Source organism: Myxine glutinosa, chromosome 1, assembly GCF_964187855.1.
Source record: "Myxine glutinosa chromosome 1, kmMyxGlut1.1, whole genome shotgun sequence".
Classification (NCBI taxonomy): Eukaryota; Metazoa; Chordata; class Myxini; order Myxiniformes; family Myxinidae; genus Myxine; species Myxine glutinosa.
In genome coordinates, this window is record NC_136261.1 from 366,546,980 (window position 1) to 366,569,105 (window position 22,126).

Genomic DNA, 22,126 nt, shown 5'->3' on the forward strand with positions numbered 1-22,126 from the left:
TCCATCTTGATTGATTTTACAGAATGTCCGGCGAATGAGCTGGGGGTGGTTCAGCTGGACCAGATCATCATGAGAAGTTTTTGTAAGTGAGGGGGAAATGGAGACGGAGGGTGATTATGATTTTTGGAGATTTTTTTTTAATATAAAAAAGAAATGACATCTCTGCGGCGAGCCAATTTTGGATAATCTTCTTCCCACCATCTTCTTCTAACTTGTTGTACACCTCACGTCCATATCGTTCCTCATCTTCCAACAGCTCTCCTTGCTGCTTTTTTATTTTTGCTCATGAACCGCCTTTAGAGGCCATTTTTCCCCGCAGAGCAGGGGTTGCCCTTTTTCGGGCACCGTGGTCCCCTTTTTGAAGCAATGTTTTATGGCCGGATGCCCTTCCTGCCGCCAACCCTGTTAGTGGCCTCTTGCAACATGCAGGGAATTACCAGTGAACTGGTACTCGATTTGCTGACTTCGGAAGGATGACAGGCTGAGTCAACCCTCCTGGCGTTAATTCAGCGATCGACCGGGATTAGAATCCAGGATCCGAGGATCCCAAGCCGCACCCTAACCGCTAAGCCAATACCAGACTTTTTTTTTTTTTGCTCATGCAGGTGTAGTAAGTAAGCCTGCATCCAGTTGTCCTTCTCTATCCTCTTCGAACCCGCATTATTTTCACCAACTACCTTTGCTACTTCCTCAATCAACCACACCTGGTTTCTATCCCTGGATGATGCACCCTTTTCCTGATGTCCTTCCACACACAATTTCTGCAATCCCCCTAAACGTCTCTCCATAATTCTTCCACTTCTCCAAACCTTCGGCTTCTTCGCTAACTTCCTAAAACCCGGCCTCCATTCTCTCCTTGTACTCTTATGGTGATGTTATCCCTGCACTTCTCCTACCTTATCTTCTGACCCCTGCTTGTTCATGCTTACACCACATACTTGTGCTGCGTGGTGAAAGCGGGCTCGTCACTCCTTCGATGTGTAGATTTGTTTCGTCCAGAAAATTCACACAGTATTTAATTGTGTTTCCTTCTTTTGTACATTTGTTTCATAATATACATTCTGGAAGTTCAGATATGGTAAGTTTACCTGTTCCACTCAAGGATACCTGTATAGTCTTGTGTAACCATGGATATCTTTTGACTTGTGTACGATGTCATGATTTATAATTCAGGGCTGATGCAACAACTCACATCGATGAGGGTGCAAAAGTGAGGAAGATAAATAAATACGAATATAAATGAGAAAGCATCTCAAAATACAAAACACATCCGCGTCCGCTTTGTGCTCAAATTAAACTTGATGAAAACAACTTGTACAAATTTTTTTTTTTTAAATTGTACATTTTATTCATTTCTGTTCTCCATATTTTCATTATAAAGGTTTTTCGAAGATTTGATGACAAAAGGTGAAATGGTAAAAATGCTATGGCCTGGCCAGACACACTGAAGATCAATTTTAAATAAATAAAGAAGCACAAACACAACTCCTCCACTCCCCTTCCACTCTCCTTCCTACCCCATGCTTTCTCTCCACTGCCCCCACCCCTTCTCCCTCCCCTCTACCCTCCCTCCTTCTCTCTTTCTCCCCACCACTCTGCCTCCTCCCTCCACTCTCCCTACCCCCTCCCACACTCCCTTCAATCCCACTCCTTCCTCCAGGTCTTTAAAACAGCTGTTCACCACCATCTCTTATCTTTCCCCATCCAAAACCTTGATCTTTTCTGCCCCGACTAATTCACCCCAGATCCACCTTGTTTGAAATTCCAACTTCTTTCCTGGAAGTCCTGGCAGTGTCCATATGTTTTATACCTCTCCCACCCCCCCCCCCTTCCCATGCCCCTCCCCCAAAGCCCTCTCCCTCCCACAGATCTCTCGATGTCCCTGCTCTCAGATGTTGTGTTTGTGTTCCTCCCCCTCTCGCCCAATCTTGTCTACCGCTCCCGATGTTATATGTTTTATGTGTCGGTTTGTCTTTCTGTGTGATTAATGTTAGCTCTTTCACGAGCCTCGATCTTGTATATAAAAAAAAAAAAAAAAATAATAATCGTGTCCGTGTTTCTTTATTTATTTCCTATTGAGCTGCAGTGTTTTTCTCCAGGCCATCAAATTTATACCAATTGAGCTTTTGTCATCAGATCTTCAATAAACCTCATGTGAATATGGAGAACACAAATGAATAAAATATCCAAGCATATTAATAATAACTAGCAACAGTACCCGTCCTACGGGCAGGGCTTCAATTAGCAAGCCCAAATGAAAAGGTAAAATATCAGAAATTAAAGGCTTTTAAAATTTTTTAACGATTCATATAAACATCTGTTGAATCATATCACACGCAAATCATCAAAATATAAACAGTACATGGCACCCATTTTGAAAAAAGATTGAAATCTGCAAAACGGAAGCGGCCGCTACGCGTCTTTCTCAGTCGCATGTTTATGTGTGCAGAGTGCGCGCCGAATCTGTAACACGGAAGCGGCCGCTACACCTGTTTCTCAGTCACTTTGCACACGCTGCCATGTTACTTCGGATCAGCACGTTTCTATAGGACGCACGTTTTCACAATGCGTTCGGATCCTCGCGTTTCCACAATGAAAACATCGTCACTTAAACGATTTATATTTCATGACGCTCATTCTTACGTTCATTAAACGTTCATTAAAGGATTACGAAACGAAAAACATTACGAAATTACGTTCACACCGTCACGTCAAACACTACCGTGAACACATACATCGTCACAATGAACGTTATGTGAACGCGAATGTTATGCGGGAGTCCAAACCTGAGAATGCTGGAGACCAAAGCTGAAATTGGAAAAACTAAATGGCCTATTTTACTCCTGGGGATCCCAGGTTTACCCACCCAAAATATCGTTGCGATCGGTTCAGACGTTTTTGCGGTACCTTCGAACAGACAGACGGACGGACATTTGGTGAATTATAATAATAATAATAATAATAATAATAATAGGCAGTGTATGTGTGTGTGTGTGTCTCCTCCATAACTCCAAAACTACGAAACCTAGCGGCCCCAAACTTTGCATGCATACTTGACCTCCAAGGGAGAGCATGAATGAAAACTGGGTGTTTGGGTGCGTTCTTGAAGATCATGTATGCTAGCATACTTACCTTTGGCCAGCCTGCGTTTAGGTTGCTCAGCTTGGGGTCTTAATTCCGCCATTTTGTTTGCTCGACTCAAGTAAGCCTTGCCTCAACAGGTTGCTTTCTGTACAATAAAACTTCATAATCTACGATTGGTAATATAGCTGATCTTCATACCAATGAATCACTGTATTCCTGTATACATCGCAATGCTTATAAACACCGGTGTTGGTGTCTTTAATTTTCGCAACGATCTTCTATCTCTTCACCTGAACTGAATTATTTCAAAATTTTAACTGTGGAATTTACCTCAGCAGCAGCTCCCACTCCAAAAAAAGTGTTGCATTTGTCTTATTCGGACAACAGTATTGTTGGAGTGCTTCTCTGAGTGCTCAAGCTGCTTGGCGAGTGCTCTTCAGGCTTCTATTGCAAGTTATGGCAATACAGTAGACAGCACTCCTTTTTTGTTTTTTTGTTGTTTTTACGTACGCAGTTTGTTACACGGGATCACATTGATTCACATTTGTTGTGCAGTCTAATTTCATTAAATGAATATAAGTTATATTAAAATGCCTATTAAAATATAATTATTTAAAAAAACAACGTCGAATCAAACATCGTGTTTGGAACTCCGCCATGTTGAACTGTTGCTTTGCAAGTGAAAGTCTGACATTTTGTTTGCTCGCTGTGGTTTTTTGTATACAGAATGGAGGCTCGTGAAAGAACTAACATTTATTTCACAAAGAAATCAAACAGACAAACAAAATATATAAAAAGAGGGAGCGGAAGACAAGATGTGGAGAGAAGGGGAAGCACACAAACACAACATTTGAGAGCAGGGAGATGTGTGGGAGGGAGAGGGCTTGGGGGGATGAGGTGTGGGAAGGGGGGGTGGGGAGGGGTGGGAGAAGTATAAAACACAAGGACACCAAGGACTTCCAGGACAGAAGTTGGTATTTCAAAAAAGTGGATTTGGGGTGAAATTAGCGGGGGTAGAAAAGATCAAGGTTTTGGATGGGGGAAGATAAGAGATGGTGGTGAAAAGCTGTTTTTTGTATACAGAATCGAGGCTCGTGAAAGAGCTAACATTTATTTCACAAACAAATCAAACAGACAAACAAAATATATAACTAGAACGGGCACTCGGTAGAGCGCATACCTTCGCCGCAGCTACTGTTCTGTACTTGGCATGGGAGTGTAGGGAACAGAACAGTGAACAGTTTGGTGCTGATTTCATGCAAATCGGATAAGAATTGACCGAGTTATGACAAAAAACGCACATTTTGCAAGGTCGTGACCCCCCTGACCTTTGACCCCCAACCGCTAACAAGGGTAATGTCTTCACTGGGTCATGTCGTATATCACAAGATCGGGCATTGAATTCTGAACATTTTGGCATTAGTTGCATGCCAATTGGATAAAAATTGACCGCGCTATGGTAAAAATACGATTTTGACCTTTTCGTGACCTTGACCTTGACCTTTGACCCGATTGCTCCCAAAATCTAATCAAATGTGTCCCGTATAATAACCAATCATCCCACCAAATTTCATGCAATTCGGTTGAATACTTTTTGAGTTATGCGAATAACATACACACACACACACACACAGACATACAAATAAATACACAGCGATCAAAACATAACCTTCCGCTTTTGCGAAGGTAAAAAGAGGGAGCGGAAGACAGGATGGGGAGAGAAGGGGAAGCACACAAACATAACATTAAGCACACAACACAAACAACATGTTTGCACATTTCGCTGATTTCCTGCTTGATTTTTCACTTTTTCGAAGATTAAAGGGAAATATTTGTGGTTGCCATGTTTGTGCCACGTTGAAATGTGAAATTTGTGAACAATTTGACTGTCCTATTTTGCTTATTCGTAGGGTCCACTTAACTTTTATTTGGATATTTAAATTTGGAATTTTGATGAAAAGCGGATGTTTAAAAACGAAATCACATCGTTCTGTGCGTTCTGCAGGCATACAAATAAGTGATTACACGTACGGACGTGCAGACCAGATGACGCGTTTCTGGAGTGGTTTAACTATGTTACACATGATTGTACTAATGGATGCACCTGAGGCTGTTACACTTGTGCTAAATTAACTTTAGGGGAAATATTAAGTTTTTAAGGGATTATTTATGTCCGATCGAGATTGACCCGATCATGATGATGAGGGATTATACAGCTTGATGGTTTTGTATAATCTCAGAGAATCGTAGAATTTTGAGGCCTCGCTGGTAGAAGTATTTATCTTGATGATAGCACGATGAAATTAAGCCTGGTGTTGTCTTAGCGGTTAGGGTGCCGGCTTGGCACCTAGGATCCTGGGTTCAAATCGCTGAATTAACGCCAGGGGGGTTGACTCAGCCTGTCATCCTTCCGAGGTCGGCAAATTGAGTACCAGCTTGCTGGGATGAATGATCCCGGTGTGTACCCCGATTTAGAATAGGTACACCGTATCCCTGCAGATCATAAGAGGTAACTAAAGGGTTGGCGTCAGGAAGGGAATCCGGCCATAAAAACATTGCCACAAAAAGGGAACCATGAGGTCATGGGGCCCGTCCTAGCGGGGGAAAATGGCCTTAAAACGATCATTCACTCATAGCACTATGAAATGTGCACAATGTATAATATTTATTCTGAATAAAACCCATCTTAGACCAAATATGGCAAATATAATAGAGATAAAGTGCTGTTAATACTGATATTCTTCCAAAATTCCCCCCATCCCCCATCTTTCAACGTGTAAATGGAAGTTTCATATTGGACACTATTGCTTGATGGCATCATATGATGCTCTGGGTAATATCCGACCCTCCCTCCTCAAAGCTACCACTAATCTTACTATAATTCACCAAATGTCTGTCCGTTCGTGTCCGTTCCCAGGTGCTACAAAAATGGCTGAACCGATTGCGACGATATTTTGGGTGGGTAATCCTGGGACCCCCTGGAGTAAAATCTATATATGTAAAACACAGTTTGTTTGTGTGTTACCTATAGACTCCTAAACGGAGAGGCTCACGTACTTGATATTTGGCATAGACATGGCCATTGAGCCTGGGAAGGACATGGCCTACCTAAAAATATTTGACGAGATCCATATTTTTTATTCATATTTACCCTTAGCGCATTTCAGCGAGGAACATTATATACGGAATCTCAGCCTGTGCCAGAGCAGCTCGCTGATTCGCTCAGAGCGATCACGTGATGTTCCATCCTCGCCGCCAGACCACTGAACTGAAAATATATAGAATGACCATTGCCATGCAGTTACCGGGCGCCATCTTGGTTGGCACTCGATGCTGGGCGATGGTGATTTCCGTCATGCGTTTGCACGTAATTCAGAGCGAAAAGCGATTGCGTTTTTTCACCTTTTGTGCCATTGTGTTTTTGTGTCGATTTTTGTTGATTTTGTGCGATATGAATTGAACGTCTTTGAAACAGCTGTGAAACGTCTTTCCACAACCCTTCCGTAACCGATTGGAGCAGTTTATTGCCGCACAAAATGGCATTTTAACAGTTGTCTGGATTTTAAAATCTGGGACACATTCAAAACAAACGAGATCCGCGAAGCGAGTCGGTTGAGTCCTGCTAACCAAGATGGCGACACGGCGGCTACACTTTTCACGGAGTATGAGCAACAACAACAACAACATGCATTGTAAGGCCATTTTCCCTGCTAGAGCGGGGGTTAGCGGGAGTATGAGCGTTCTATATATTTTCAATTCAGTGCGCCAGACTCGTTCACGTACTTGATTTTTGGCATAGACATGGCCATTTGGCCTGGGAAGGATATGGCCTACCTAAAAATGACCTCTGATGACGAGATCCATATTTTTTATTCATATTTAACTTAGCGCATTTCAGCGAGGAACATTATACACTGAATCTCAGCCTGTGCTGCAACTTCATTGTTGACTGGCCCTCCCCTTCCTCCCCCTCCCACTTCCCCCTCCCACTTCCCCCTCCCCTTCCCTCCCCTCCTCCTCCCCTCCCTTCTCCCTCCCTCCTCCTCCCCCTCCCCTTCTCCCCCCTTCCCCCCTCCCCTTCCCCCTCCCTTCCCCCCTCCCCCTCCCATTCCATTCCCCCCTCCCCTCCCCTTCCCAACCCCTTCCCCCTCCCCTCGTTCCCCTCCCCTCCCCCACCCGGCAATGCCGGGTACTTCTGCTAGTAGGCAATATTGTTTTTCCAATTTTCCAGTTTTTCCAAACATGATGGAATAATATTTACCGATATGAACAGTGATGTGGCTTTTATTGAAATTTGTACTATTACAAATACTGTTTAGATTTTGATGAGAATTACGAACCTGCAGCGAATCCGGAAGTGGACATATGACGGCAATGAGTGGGTTTGATAATTTCCCAATACAATTACAACCGTCATTTAAAACAGTATTTTGTTAAAGTATCAATTGATGATTGGAATTGAGTGAATACAATTAAGATTTTGAATTCGTAATTGTATTCACCCAACCATATGGAACTTCACATCAGCATTTAAATATTTGTTTATGTCACAAATGTTGTTAAAAGTTTATTTTTTATATTAATGTTATTTAATTTGTGATTGGAGTTATGCTGTTTGGAATGAAAAAAGAGATATCGAGTTCAAGTGAATGACGAAATGCCGTGACGGTTTCTACTTTCTAAACGTGAAATTCGCGGATCGCCATATGCAGATTCGCCACGGACCCACGATCGATGTTTCCAGACGTGAATGTACCCGTTTGTTCGCAAACGGGTACATTTTTCATGGAAGTCCTTCACGAACTTGCTGTCCATGTCTGACGTGCGACTGAAGGTGCTACAGGAATGTGGAATTTATTGGTTTCATGCTTTAGCATTCTCCGTTTCTGTATTGTCTGTTTGCTTCTGGCCTCCCACCCGTGCATAGCACATGCGACTGAAGGCATAGCACGGGTACCTCACTAGTAGGATAAATGTGTTTGTTGAAAAATGTCCACAACACTGTCTCATGTCCACAGATGGACGGACCCCGAGTCTGGATCCCAACTCTGCATATTCACAGATCACGATCTCCCAGGACCTTCGGACGGCGACTCGAACCACGGACGCACATCCGTACCCGGATCACCCTGATCGGTTTGATTATTGGGATCAAGTTGTTTCCTCCGAGAATTTCTCCTCCGGTCATCATTACTGGGAGGTCGATGTGAGTTCAAGTAGTTTATGCGAAATCGGAATCTCTTTGATCTCCATGGAGAGGAAAGGGGGTGGGGAAGAGTGCGTGATGGGATGGAATCCCAAGTCTTGGTGTTTGCAGAAACACAACAACAATTACTCGGCATGGCACAACAATAAAGAGATCCCACTGTCCTTGCCGGGGGACCCTGAACGGTTTGGGTTCTTGTTGGATTGCGAGGCGGGAGAGTTGAGGTGTTTTGGGGACTCGCGGGTCATACATGTGTTCAGGGGGGACTTCACGGACCCCATTAAACCCACTATAGGGCTTTATGACGTTGATGGTTCCGTGCGGTTTTGCTCGTTGGGATGATTTCGGTCATTCCGTTCAGTTTGTGATGAAAGTCATCATCTTTTCTACCCCCGGTAATTCACCCCAGAGTCCTTGCAGTGTTCATATGTTTTAATCCTCTCCCACCTCCCCCCAAGTCCTCCCGATGTCCCTGCTCTCAAATGTTGTGTTTGTGTCCTTCCCCCCCTCTTTTGTGTCCTTCCCCCTCTCTCCCCATCTTGTCTACCGCTCCCCTTGTTTTTTGTGTTTTGTGTGTCGGTTTGTCTTTTTGTGCGATTAATGTTAGCTCTTTCACGAGCCTCGATCTTGTATTAAAAAACAAAAACAAAAAAAAAACACGTCTATTTCACGAAATGTACAAAGTGAAGATGATTTTTTGTTAAAATCAATAAATTGTGATTGTTTATTAATGTTTACTAGCAACGGTACCCGCCCTATGGGCGGGGCTTCAATTGGGAGGCCCAAATGAAAAGGCAAAATATCAGACATCGAAGGCTTTTTATTTTATTTTAAACGATTCATGTAAACATCCGTTGAATCATATCACACGCAAATCGTCAAAATCTAAACAGTATCTATCTATCTATCTATAATTCCAGCAATCTCTGTGTGTCTGTCTGTGTGTCTGTGTGTTTGTCTGTGACCGCTGTTTCTCGACAACCACGGGTCCGATATACTTGAAACTTGCCAGGTATATTGCTGGGGACCCGAGGATGTGCCTTTTCAAGGTTTGTAATTAATCGGACAAGTACCTACCGAGCTATGTCCAAAAAACGCTTCAACCAATCAGAGAGCAGCGAGCTATCACGTGTGCCGAACCGTTAATGCAATGCAAGCGTTAATGCGTTAATGCAAGGCTTTTCTTTTTTTCCCTCTTCTCTTTCTACTTTTCCTTGCGATTAAATTGCAAACAGCCAAAATACGTTGGCGCTAATTGAATAATTGGCCATTAACACTAAAATAATCGTAACTGCGATATGCCAACTTCCGGACAGTGCAGCCTTCCATGTTGTTGTTGTTTGCAGCAGCTGTTTGCAGCAAGGCAAGGCTTTTCTTTTTTTCCCTCTTCTCTTTCTACTTTTCCTTGCGATTAAATTGCAAAAAGCCAAAATACGTTGGCGATAATTGAATAATTGGGCATTATGTTTTACAACTAATAAAAACGAATTTGCGATTCATTCGCTTTCCTGCGCGTTTGTGTACGCGATGGCGATTTCTTTACCAAACTCCGGAAGCCGTTCGCTTTGGACCGAACCATTGCATGTAAATAGAGGGGGGGGATTGTCACCACTCGCAAGCCGTTCGCTTTGGACCAAACCATTTCATGTAAATAGGGGGGGGGATATAATTTTAGATATATATATAGTACGGGCATGCCCTAGTCTATCTATAATTCCAGTAATCTCTGTCTGTACGTTTGTACGTTTGTCTGTCTGTGACCGCTGTTTCTCGACAACCACGGGTCCGATATACTTTTAACTTGCCAGGTATATTGCTGGGGACCCGAGGATGTGCCTTTTCAAGGTTTCATATTAATCGGACAATTACTTACCGAGCTATGTCCAAAAAACGATTCAACCAATCAGAGAGCAGCGAACGATCGCGTGTGCCGAACGTGGCGGACACACTCTGCCTCGGATGGCACATTTGAGAGCGTATTCATTTATTTCACGTTTGCAAACTATGTTGGCGTTAAACTATGTTTTAATAAAGTTTTAAAACTAATAAAAACGAATTTGCGATTCATTCGCTTTCCTGCGCGTTTGTGCACGCGATGGCGATTGCTTTACCAAACTCCGGAAGCCGTTCGCTTTGGACCAAACCATTGCATGTAAATAGAGGGGGGGGGGGGGGTTCTGTGGTCGTTGCGAATGGACCAAACCATTCATGTAAATAGAGGGGGGGGGGATTGTCACTGTACTCGCAAGCCGTTCGCCGTTCGCTTTGGCGTTGCGAATGAACCAAACCATTTCATGTAAATAGAGGGGGGGGATATAATTTTAGATAGATATATAGTACGGGCATATATATAGTACGGGCATGCCCTAGTCTATCTATAATTCCAGTAATCTCTGTCTGTACGTTTGTACGTTTGTCTGTCTGTGACCGCTGTTTCTCGACAACCACGGGTCCGATATACTTTTAACTTGCCAGGTATATTGCTGGGGACCCGAGGATGTGCCTTTTCAAGGTTTCATATTAATCGGACAATTACTTACCGAGCTATGTCCAAAAAACGATTCAACCAATCAGAGAGCAGCGAACGATCGCGTGTGCCGAACGTGGCGGGCACACTCTGCCTCGGATGGCACATTTGAGAGCGTATTCATTTATTTCACGTTTGCAAACTATGTTGGCGTTAAACTATGTTTTACAACTAATAAAAACGAATTTGCGATTCATTCGCTTTCCTGCGCGTTTGTGCACGCGATGGCGATTTCTTTACCAAACTCCGGAAGCCGTTCGCTTTGGACCAAACCATTGCATGTAAATAGAGGGGGGGGATTGTCACCACTCGCAAGCCGTTCGCTTTGGACCAAACCATTTCATGTAAATGGAGGGGGGGGGATATAATTTTAGATATAGATATAGTACGGGCATGCCCTAGTCTTTATAATTTCAATAAAAACCACATCACTGTTCATATCGGTAAAGATTATTCCATCGTGTTTCAAATCGTGATATCAACTGTACGCTTCTCTTTCGGGAAAAAAATGGAATGATTTTGTACGGTACCTCTTCTTCAGCTTAGAACTTCAGGATAGACGACATTGCTGATAAAAGTTCCTTTTCTCTCTTTGAAGTTCTTGGCAAACATTTTTGTATTGTCGCTGCTGCCAACGCGACTCATGGCGACATAAAGCTGTCCATGGCTGAAGAAATCTGTCTTTGGGTAGATGCCTACCTTTTCCAATGTCTGACCTTGAGCCTTGTTACTGGTCATTGCAAAGCAGAGTCGGACAGGGAATTGTTTTCGCTGCATCTGGAAGGGGAACAGGTTTTCGGATGGAATGATTGGAATCCTCGGTATGAAGATCTTGTTTCCAGCATGAGGCCCAGTAGCTAGTGTCGCATCGATGAGATTCGGCATCAGGTTGTCCACGATGTAACGACTCCCATTGCAGTGGCCATTTTTAGGGTTAAAGTTTCGCAGCAGTATGGTCGGAGCTCCCTTCTTGAGGCAGAGTTTGTGAAGAGGCATTCCTGATATGCATATCGAGTTAAGGAATTCTACTGGATATTGGTCTCTGTTCTCTACTTCCATTATCTTGTCGCTGCTCAAGTGGACAGATTCCTTCCCAGGGTATTGCCACAGTACGATCACATTCACTTCATCAACCGCCTCATTCGTAGGACAGAGGATGGTTCGGCTGCAAAGGCTGTTCCTGTCAGCATGCAAGGTGCTCGGGTTGCTGAATATGATGTCAGTGAGGCTCTTGACGTTTTCTCCTTGGGTCAGGTTGTCCTCCTTGACTTGAACTTTGAACTCGCCGATTTCTGCATCGATGGGTAGCCTTCCCTCTCCAATTCGCAAAAGTTCCTTGGCAAACTCTTCATCTCCACTTCCTGTGTTATGCACCCGCATGTTCTTTGTCAGCCGATGCACCTGGACTTGACTCCAGAGGGGGGACTGCTTCAGGGTTGCAGCAACCGTGTCAGCGCGGCCTCCTCTTCAGATGACAGGCAGGATCTGTCTCCAGTCTCCAGAGAAGATGATGGTGACACCTCCAAAAGACCGATCTGTCTCACGGATATCACGGAATGTCCGGTCCAACGCTTTGATGATATGCCTGTCATGATATGCAAGGTGTTACGGCTTTGGCAAGATCGATGGAGACAGCGATCTGTTAGCTTATACACCGCCCAAATAGCTATGTGGAATTCTCTCATGTAGAGATTAAACTCACGTCGTTTGAACTTTGGCCGAGGTCATTATTTACTTTTAATGATGTTTATATACGAATCAAAAAGAAGATAATTAGTTTTGGTCGTCCTTTCCGCATATCTCGTGGGATTGTGAGTTGGAGAAACGACCGTGATGGCGGGGAGGGGTTTGGCATTCTCTCAAGCAGGGATTCAACCCATGTCCTTATAAAAGGTCTTTGTCCGAGGTCACCGAGTCCGATTGGTGCAGCGATCGGTGCAGCCGTTTGTGCGGAACCCGGGAAAATAACGTTATGCGGGAGTCCAAACCGGAAAATGCTGGAGGCCAAAGGTGAAATTGGAAAAACAATATACCCTATTTTACTCCAGGGGGTCCCAGGATTACCCACCCAAAATATCGTTGCGATTGGGAACGGTACCTTCGAACGGACGGACAGACGGACATTTGGTGAATTACAGTAAGATTAATAAATCTCTGCCACCGAAGGTGAATGGAAGTTATGTTTTCTTTCTCGTCTGTTTGTTTATCTGTTTGTGAACAGGATATCTCAAAAGTTGTGGACGGATTCGGATGGAATTTGGCGGAGAGGTTGGGTATGTGACAAGGAGGAAATTATTCGATTTTAGTGAAAATCCGGATCCCGATATGAGAATTTAAAAAAAGTTTTTACATGATTCTATACCATTGAGAGATGTGGCCAAAACCGTTATAGAGCATGATGTATCAAAAGGTTGGGACCGATAATGACAAATCTAGGTGGATGAGTTGGTTAGGCGACAATAAGCGATTATATTTTGGTTCAGGTCCGGATCCAGATCTGGCCCATCAGTGGGATACAAAACATGGTGTTCAGCCTGGCGGGGGTGTGCGCTCTACCGAGTACTTTTGTAGTGTTTTGATGTGCTCGCTTATTAGTCTCACCCTGAAGGGGATGCAAGATTATTGCAATGCCCCTGTCTGTCTGTCTGTCTGTCTGTCTCTGACTTGGTGTCTGTCTCGGACTTGCTGTCTGTAAAATGGTTTTCTCTGCAATGTTTTGTCCGATTGATAGAAAACTTTAAACATAAGGGGGACTCCCCATGGAGAATATTTTATTTATAACTCTGACATCATAGGTCACATGGTATGGCAGCCATATTTGATTAAAGGAACAGATATGGACATTTTCTCTAAGACCACTCGACGAAAAAAAATTAAACTTGGCGTATGTCATAAACTCCCCATTGGGTATGTCGGGTGATAGCGATGACATCATTGGTGAAGTGGTATTCCAGCCACAATTGTCGAATTTGAATTCTTATCCGAAAAATCTGAAACGTTATATATTTGATCTATGACCCGATTTAAGTGAAGAATTAAATTTATGACGTTCCTCACCCATGCCAAGAAACGATGTGACATAATAGGGTGCATGGATGATACATGTATGTGGGCCATAATAGTTGCGTGTGGAGTGGTATTTTTGTTTTGATGGTATTTTTGTTCACGATGAACACGTGATGCGAGTCTATACACTCTACGAGTGCTGTTCAGGTTAATGTTTGTATTTACTATGATTACTTATTAATGTTGTTTTTTTAATGAGATTTTAAAAATGTGACCAGCCTGGTAAACTCATCCATTCATTCATCATTCATTCATTCATCATGATTCATGTAAACTCATTACCTGGCTTCCAGAAAAATGATGCAATCAGCTGCCATAGGCTACATACGAAAACAACAACAACAACAATGTGATTCCTTATTAATGTTGGTATTTTAATAAAGTTTATAAAACTATCTCGGTTTACCTTATTTAACTTTAACCCAACTCAAATGAACTTTAACCCAAACTCTCTCTGGCTTAAACTGCCAAAATCAAGACTCTCTGCTCACCTTCACTCCTCTTTTCTCCCGCCTCTGGAACAAACTCCCCTCCAGGTCTTTAAAACAGCTGTTCACCACCATCTATCTTCCCCCATCCAAAACCTTGATCTTTTCTACCCCCGCTAATTTCACCCCAGATCCACTTTTTTGAAATACCAACTTTTTTCCTGGAAGTCCTTGGTGTCCTTGTGTTTTATACTTCTCCCATCCCCCCCCCCCTTCCCACGCCTCCTCCCCCCAAGCCCTCCCCCTCCCAAAGATCTCCCGATGTCCCTGCTCTCAAATGTTTGTGTGCTTTCCCTTCTCTCCCCATATTGTCAACCGCTCCCCTTATTATATAGCTCCCCTTATTATATACTTATATACCTTGTGTGTCTGTTTTGATTTTTTGTGTGATAAATGTTAGCTTTTTCACGAGCCTCGATCGTGTATCCAAAAAAAATAAAAAAATTCTTCACTGGCCTCACAATACAATACGGATTATTAGCTCACCTGGAAGGAAGTTCCGGGCAGTCAGTCAGTCCATAAACACTTGAGACTTCTTCTCCTAAACCGCTGATGGGATTGTGACCAAATTTCCCACAAATGATATTTGTTGTGTTGTGACTAAAGTTTGTTCACGGCATTAAAATAAATCGGGGTCTAGGGGGGGTCTACTGGGGGTCAGTGGATCCAGGTTTGTCCCGTCACTACCCCCCCCCCCCCCACCCCCCAAAATAGGAATTTGCTTTTTCCTCTGAAACTACACACATAATTTTGATGAAACTTGACCACAACCATCATCACCCGTGATGTACCGAAGTTTGTTCACGGCACTATGTAAATCGAATCGATGGGGAGGGGGGGGGGGGGAGTCAGTGGGTCCAGGTTTGACCCCCCAAAATATGTATTTGCTTTCTCCTCTGAAACTACACACACTTTCGATGAAACTTCACCACAACCTTCAACACCTGTGATGTACCAAAGTTTGTTCACGGTATTTTAAAAAATCGTGCCCTGAGGGGGGCTACGAGAGGGGGGGCGGAGGGGGATGGGACCCCCAAAATAGGTATTTTTTGTTTGTTTGTTTAAAGTCTTATGATTATGTTAGTACTAGCAGAAGTACCCGGCATTGCCGGGCGGGGGAGGGGAGGGGAGGGGGAAGATGAGGGGAGGAGAGGTGGGGAGGGGAGGAGAGGTGGGGAGGGGAGGAGAGGGGGGGAGGGGAGAAGAGGAGGGGGAAGTACCCGGCATTCCGTGTATAAACGTGAGGGAGAAGAGGGGGGAGGGGGAGGGAGGGGGGAGGGGAGAAGAGGAGGGGAGGGGGAGGGATGGGAGAGGAGGGGGGAGGGGAGGGGAAGGGGGGAGGGGAAGGGGTAGGGGGAGGGGGAAAAGGGAGGGGGAAAAGGGAGGGGGAAAAGGGAGGGGGAAAAGGGAGGGGGAGGGGGAAAAGGGAGGGGGAGGGGGAAAGGGGAGGGGGTAAGGTGAAGGGAGGGGGAGGGGGGAAGGGGGAGGGAAGGGGAGGGCCAGTCAACAATGACGTTGCAGTTCTCATGGTCGGAGAGCAGCACAACAATCGCGACATCGTCCTGAATCTTCGCAACAGCACGAAGCGGATTTTGGAGACTCACCGATCCTGTGACGCCCTCCAGTACCGGCGTTGCCGGGCGGGGGAAGGGAGACCCGTACATTCCCAACCCGTACATTCGCCCTCTCGACTCAAGCTCACTCGGACAAAAGCCTCGCACAAATTACACCGTGAAGGCCCAATGGCCATGTCTATGCCACAAATCAAGTACATGAGCGAGTCGGGCGCACTGAATTGAAAATATATAGAACGCTCATACTCCGTGAAAAGTGAAGCTACAATATTTTTGAAAAATTTCATTGGTTGCTAGGAGATGGCAGCATGTAAAAATCGTTTGAATATTTGCAATACAGTTTGATCCAGAGGTAGGTGGTATGGTCTTGCTGGTTGGTGGACACGATATGTGTAAGGGAAATTTTTTTGGTGTCCTGTATCTGGTCGTGCTAGTTGGTGAACACGGTACATTTAAGGGAAATGATTTTCTGTCATTCTTCTGAGTGGTTGCTTCTCCCCCGTATTTTTGTTCATTTTATTGTTTTTTTCCACTCTCTTGAGTTGTGGGCCTTCCTTGAGTGGTATTACATTTATCATCATCATCATTGGAATGTCTGTTGTAAAGATACGGACATCAAGTCCGTATCTTGACGCAGAGAGCATCAAGCACCATCTTTTTATACCAGGCAACGGCAACGGCAACGCACTAACGCAGACCTCGCTCGGCCCCGCCCACAGCAACCTCTCTCGGCCCCGCCCATAGCTGCCTCGCTCGGCCCCGCCCACAGCGACCTCGCCCGGGCCCGCCCACAGCGACCTCGCTCGGTCCCGCCCACAGCGACCTTGCTCGGTCCCTCCCACAGCGGCATCACTCCGCCCTACACGGCACTATCGATATATTATTCGTACAATGCCGGGTACTTCTGCTCGCTGAAAACAAATCTATGTGAAACATGCTAAATGCTAATCATGCAGAAGTACCCGGCAAAAACGCAATCGCTCTGAAATACGTGCGAACGCGTAACTGAGTTAATGGCGGCAACGAACATCACGTGATCGCTCTGAGCGAATCAGCGTGCTGCTCTGCTCCCGGTCAGATTCCGGTCATAATATTTCGCGCTGAGATAAAAATATGGTAAAAACATTATGAAATAAATTTTTAGGTCAGCCATGTTCGTCCCAGGCTCAATGGCCATGTCTGTGCCAAATATCAAGTACGTGAGCCTCTCCGTTTAGGAGTCTATCGGTAACATTACACACACACAAACTGTGTTTTATATATATAGATGATGATGCATGTTGCCCTGTCTTCTAGCAACCATTGAAATTGGTTTTAAATACCTTCAGTCAGTGTAGTATAACTGTTTATTCTACCAGGGATATTGTCCCTATTTTTATGAGTATTGTCGCGTCCGTAGCCGATAAAGACTGGTCTCGGACGGATTAGCCGATTGAGCTTACACTCCGAGGCGTTCAGTCAAAAATGACGGTGTTCTTTACACGCGAGGGAAAGCAGAATGAATAACTTACCTTCACGGGTCCCACCGGACGTCTTCAAACCTGCGATGATTAATTCAAGCCGACACGGGATTTAAAATGTACAAAAATACCGGCTTTATTGAAGAAATGCCGGTAACAAAATAGCACACGGCAAAACTAAGATTCCTAAATGGGACGCCCCCACACACTCGTATACACACTAAGGGGAAAAAATAACTGGTGAAAATAAATGTGTGTGTGTTTCTCAACTCGGCACTTAGCTCTGAGCGTCTCCTGAACCCCCTCGGGAATCGTCAAAACCCCCGCGTCCTTGGCGGGAACAGCACAGACCTCCGTGCACAGTTCGCTCCACCTCACGATCGTCAAAACATCCAACTTCCCCAGCGCAAGAGTGCTATGAACTGTGACTGCACGGCTCCAATGTTCCAATGCAAGAGGGTGTCCCAACGCAAGAGCTTATCAGCGACAGTTCACCTCCCGGTCCAGAAACCGAGAGAAAGCCAAGAGAGAAAATGTCGGGGACACCGTTCTTTATGAAATCCCGAAGCAGAGAGAGAAAATGTCAGCCCTCCAACTCCTTTATACTCAAGGTTCTGATGTCCTCTGACGCCGCCAGTCCCTCTCTTTGTTGCTTGAAAAATCTCACCAGTCTTTGCTCTCCAGGGCGTGGCCTCCCGGACCTGCCTGCTTGATGTTATCACACGTCGGTGGTATCATCGTTGGTGCTCAAAGTCCTGTTTCCGGTTAGCCTGTATTTAGTGTCTTGTAATGCGCTATTGCTTGGCTTTGTGTGTGTGCTGCATTGTCATAAGGAACAGAGGAAAAATAACAGAGGCCATTTACATACAGGGGATTTACTATTAATCCCTAACTAATTAACATAACCCCATTCATCGTCATGGTAACAATTATACACTTACACCACATCCGGACTAACGGATTCCCTACTTATGACACATGGGGTTTCTTATTCTTCATCGTGACATATGGAGCATGGTAATCTATACAATTCTACCTGGCTCGAAGGTAATCGTTGGCTACCGCCCCCTACCCCCACAAACGTAACAATATTATTCATTCAATCGTGCATTTCATTCAAAGAGGGAAATTTTAACTTGAGTTTATTCGTTGGAGTAATAGTTGAAGAGGAAGGAGTGTATTTCATAGTTGTACAATGAATATGAATATAAATGGTTTCCGTGAAATAATTGTTGAGCAATATGCGACCTTCAAAATGACGTATGATTGCTATACGAGGCCTTTTGCCCATGCACGCTGCATGCGTTTTCAGTGACTCGGTTCTGCTCGCTGGGCACTTTAAACCTGCTGTTGCTATCCCAAAATGTGTAATTCAAATGGTCTTTTAAAAATAATTTCTCACAGACACAAGAGTGGCAATTTCTAAATGATTAACTATAATTGTTCTGTTGCTGAATGCAAATCGGACTCACGGAAATATAAGAAATAAAAATATGGTACAGTATTTAGTGGATAAGAGGCGTCAGGTTTGTACCATTTCCTATTAATACAAGTTAGCGGGGGCAGTGGATATAAAACACACACACACACACACACACACACACACACCTTTATTTACCAATAGATGCAAAAATCTAGCATTTCTCTTGTGGCCCCAGAATCAAAAAAGTAAATTATAACGACATTCACATCCAATACAATTCTCACTCCCACCAACCTCCCACTGAACCCGATCCTCCCAAACATGATTAATAGTAAATACCATCATTTTATACTTGCCATGTGTATTGATAAGAGCCAGATATGACCTTCCCAACGGTGTTAAAAAGCAATTGAACCAGATACGGTGTCTCCCTCTGAGAACATGAGGTTATATATATATATATATACACCACCAGTCAAAAGTTTTAGAACACCTCAATTTTTCCAGTTTTTGTTGAAATTTACGCAGTTTTATGTCTCAATGTACTCTGCTTAAGCATAGAACAAATAAACAATTGGAGATGAAAAAAAGAAACATAGAATCATTTTGTTTAACCAAATTTAATTTAAATTTTGGACTCAGCAAAGTAGCCACCTTTTGCAGATATAACCGCCGAACACACTCGTGGCATTCTTTCTACAATGGAAATCAAATATTGTTCGGGAAGTTCTTCCCAACACTGTTGCAGAAGTTCCCACAAATGTGTTGCACTTGTAGGTTGCTTTGCTTTCACCCTTCTGTCCAGTTCATCCCAAAACAGCTCGATGGGGTTTAAGTCTGGAGACTGTGCTGGCCATTCCATGATTTGAAGCCTACGTCTTGTTCTTTTCCTCGAAGGTAGTTTTGACATCGCCTGGAGGTGTGTTTAGGGTCATTATCTTGCTGTAGGATGAACCCCTGACCAACTAGGCGTATACCAGAGGGTATTGCTTGGCGCTGCAAAATGCTGTGGTAGCCCTTTTGGTTCAGGGTGCCGGTCACTCTGTGCAAGTCGCCAATCGAACATCTCTGGAGAGACCTGAAAATGGCTGTCCACCGACGGTCCCCATCCAACCTGACAGAGCTTGAGAGGATCTGCAGAGAAGAATGGCAGAAAATCCCCAAATTCAGGTGTGCAAAGCTTGTCGCGTCATACCCAAGAAGACTCGAGGCTGCAATCGCTGCCAAAGGTGCTTCAACTAAGTACTGAGTTAAGGGTCTGAATACTTCTGTCAATGTGATATTTCAGGTTTTTCTTTTTAATAAATTTGCCAAACTTTCTAAAATCCTGTTTTCTCTTTGTCAATATGGGGAATTGAGTGTAGATTGATGAGGGAAAAAATGAATTTAAACGATTTCAGCATTAGGCTGCAACATAACAAAATGTGAAAAAAGTGAAGGGGTCTGAATGCACTGTATATATACGTAAGCCTTCATTCATGATCTGTGTGCCAAGTTTGAACAACATCGGCAAATGCGTGTCCGGGAAATGGTTGAGGACGTGTTGAATATCGGGTGTTTTACAACTAAAATGGTCGCCAGTCGGCTATCTTTGATCGCATCGCTAAACAAAATGACGTGCAGATGTAAGCCTTCATTCATTTATCTGTGTGCCAAGTTTGAACAAGATCGGTAAATTCGTGTCCGAGAAATGGTTGAGGACGTGTTCAATATCGGGTTTTTTACAACTAAAATGGCCGCCAGTCGGCCATCTTTGATCGCATTGCGAAACAAAATGATATGCATGCGGTGCCTCCCTATGGGAACATGAGGTAATCTTGCAAGGTCCATAGTCCACTCACTGACGAGGATGATCGGGGATGTCGGGCACGGCGAACACGTCATCCACAACCAGACACCATTTAAATAATTAGAAACTAATTAAACGTAGTCAGCATGATGTTACCAAAGGTAGGTCTTGTCCATCAAATCTTTTAGAGTTGTACGAAGTAGTTTCTGATTGGGTGGATGAGTTACAGTACCTTCAGAAAGTTTTCACACCCCTTGACTTTTTCACATGTTGTTGTGTTTCAGCCTGAATTTAAAATGGATTAAATAGAGATTTTTTTTGTCACTAATCTGCACATAATACTCCAAAATGTTGAATTGGATTTTATTTTATTTTTGGAATTTTTTACAAAATAATTAAAAATGAAATACTGAAATATTTAATTTACATTAGTATTTGTACAATGTTATAATTTACATAAATATAATGTTATAAAATATAATTTATTATTACCCTGCAGTCGTGGAGCGAAAAGCAGGGATAGGCATTCGGGTGTGTATGTGTGGCGTATGTGCGTGCGTGTCTGCATTTAAAAAATTCATTTTCTCTGCTATTCTTGATCCGATTGACACAAAATTTTACCATAGGGGCACCTCTGCCTGTAGAATTTTAGTGATAATTATGACGTCATAGGTCATGTGGTATGGGCGTCATCTTGGAAAAACTTCGAACCTCTACATCTGAAACCGCTCCAAGGAAAAAATAGAAATATGGCTCATTGTCAAATACTCCGCAAGGGGAAATGGGATATGTTAATGATGATGTCATAGGTGCCTTCGTTATGTCATCATAATTTGACAAGTATAACGCTTTATCCGATCAGTCAGAATTTTTTTCTTCTCTGCAACTGTTGGTCTCATGGACACGAAATTTTCACTGTAGGATCGCCTCCTATGGAATATTTTAATGATAATTATGACGTCATTGGTCACATGGTACAGGCGCCATCTTGAAAAACCGAAAAGTGTTGCACCTCTATATCTTCGAAACCGCTCCATGGAAAAAACAAAACCAAAAGTCTGACAGCGGCACAGCCGGGCTTGTAATCTTCTACTATATAAGAGATGTTGGTCTGTGTGTGTCGCCATTTTTCTCAGAGATGGCTGAACGGATCTTCGTCAAACTTTCAGAGATTTGCCCCTTCCCCCCCCCCCCCCCCGCCCCCTTCTAACCTCCCTGCCCCGCCCGGCAATGCCGGGTACTTCTGCTAGTATATTATACACCACAAACACACATGATTAGCTTTTTAAACAGTCGCTAATGCTGTTTATAACATTAACCAAAGAAATTTGGAGGAATCCCAACATTCGTGAGGTACGTTTTACTTACAGAACTGAGGGAAGATCTACTGTAATCTATATACCTCACAAGGGTTGGATTAATAACAAGCTATCAAAAAACCGAGGCGAATTCCTTACTTCCACGGTTGGTAGTACCGTACACCGCTTATCATGGAATAATGAACCATAC

General features: G+C 43.8%; 1 protein-coding gene across 3 annotated transcripts in view; it reads left to right on the forward strand.

Moving 5' to 3' along the window:
* LOC137413400 (E3 ubiquitin/ISG15 ligase TRIM25) overlaps positions 1 to 14,278 on the forward strand; it is a 40,003-nt gene extending 25,725 nt beyond the window's left edge. For all 3 annotated transcript variants that reach the window (XM_078770051.1, XM_078770052.1, XM_078770053.1), the window contains exons 7-9: positions 23 to 82; positions 8,103 to 9,182; positions 11,220 to 14,278. In XM_078770051.1, coding sequence (XP_078626177.1) covers positions 23 to 82; positions 8,103 to 8,632 — 590 coding nt within the window. In that variant the 3' untranslated portion in view covers positions 8,633 to 9,182; positions 11,220 to 14,278. The remainder of the gene's footprint in view (positions 1 to 22; positions 83 to 8,102; positions 9,183 to 11,219) is intronic.
* Positions 14,279 to 22,126: the final 7,848 nt, after the last annotated feature.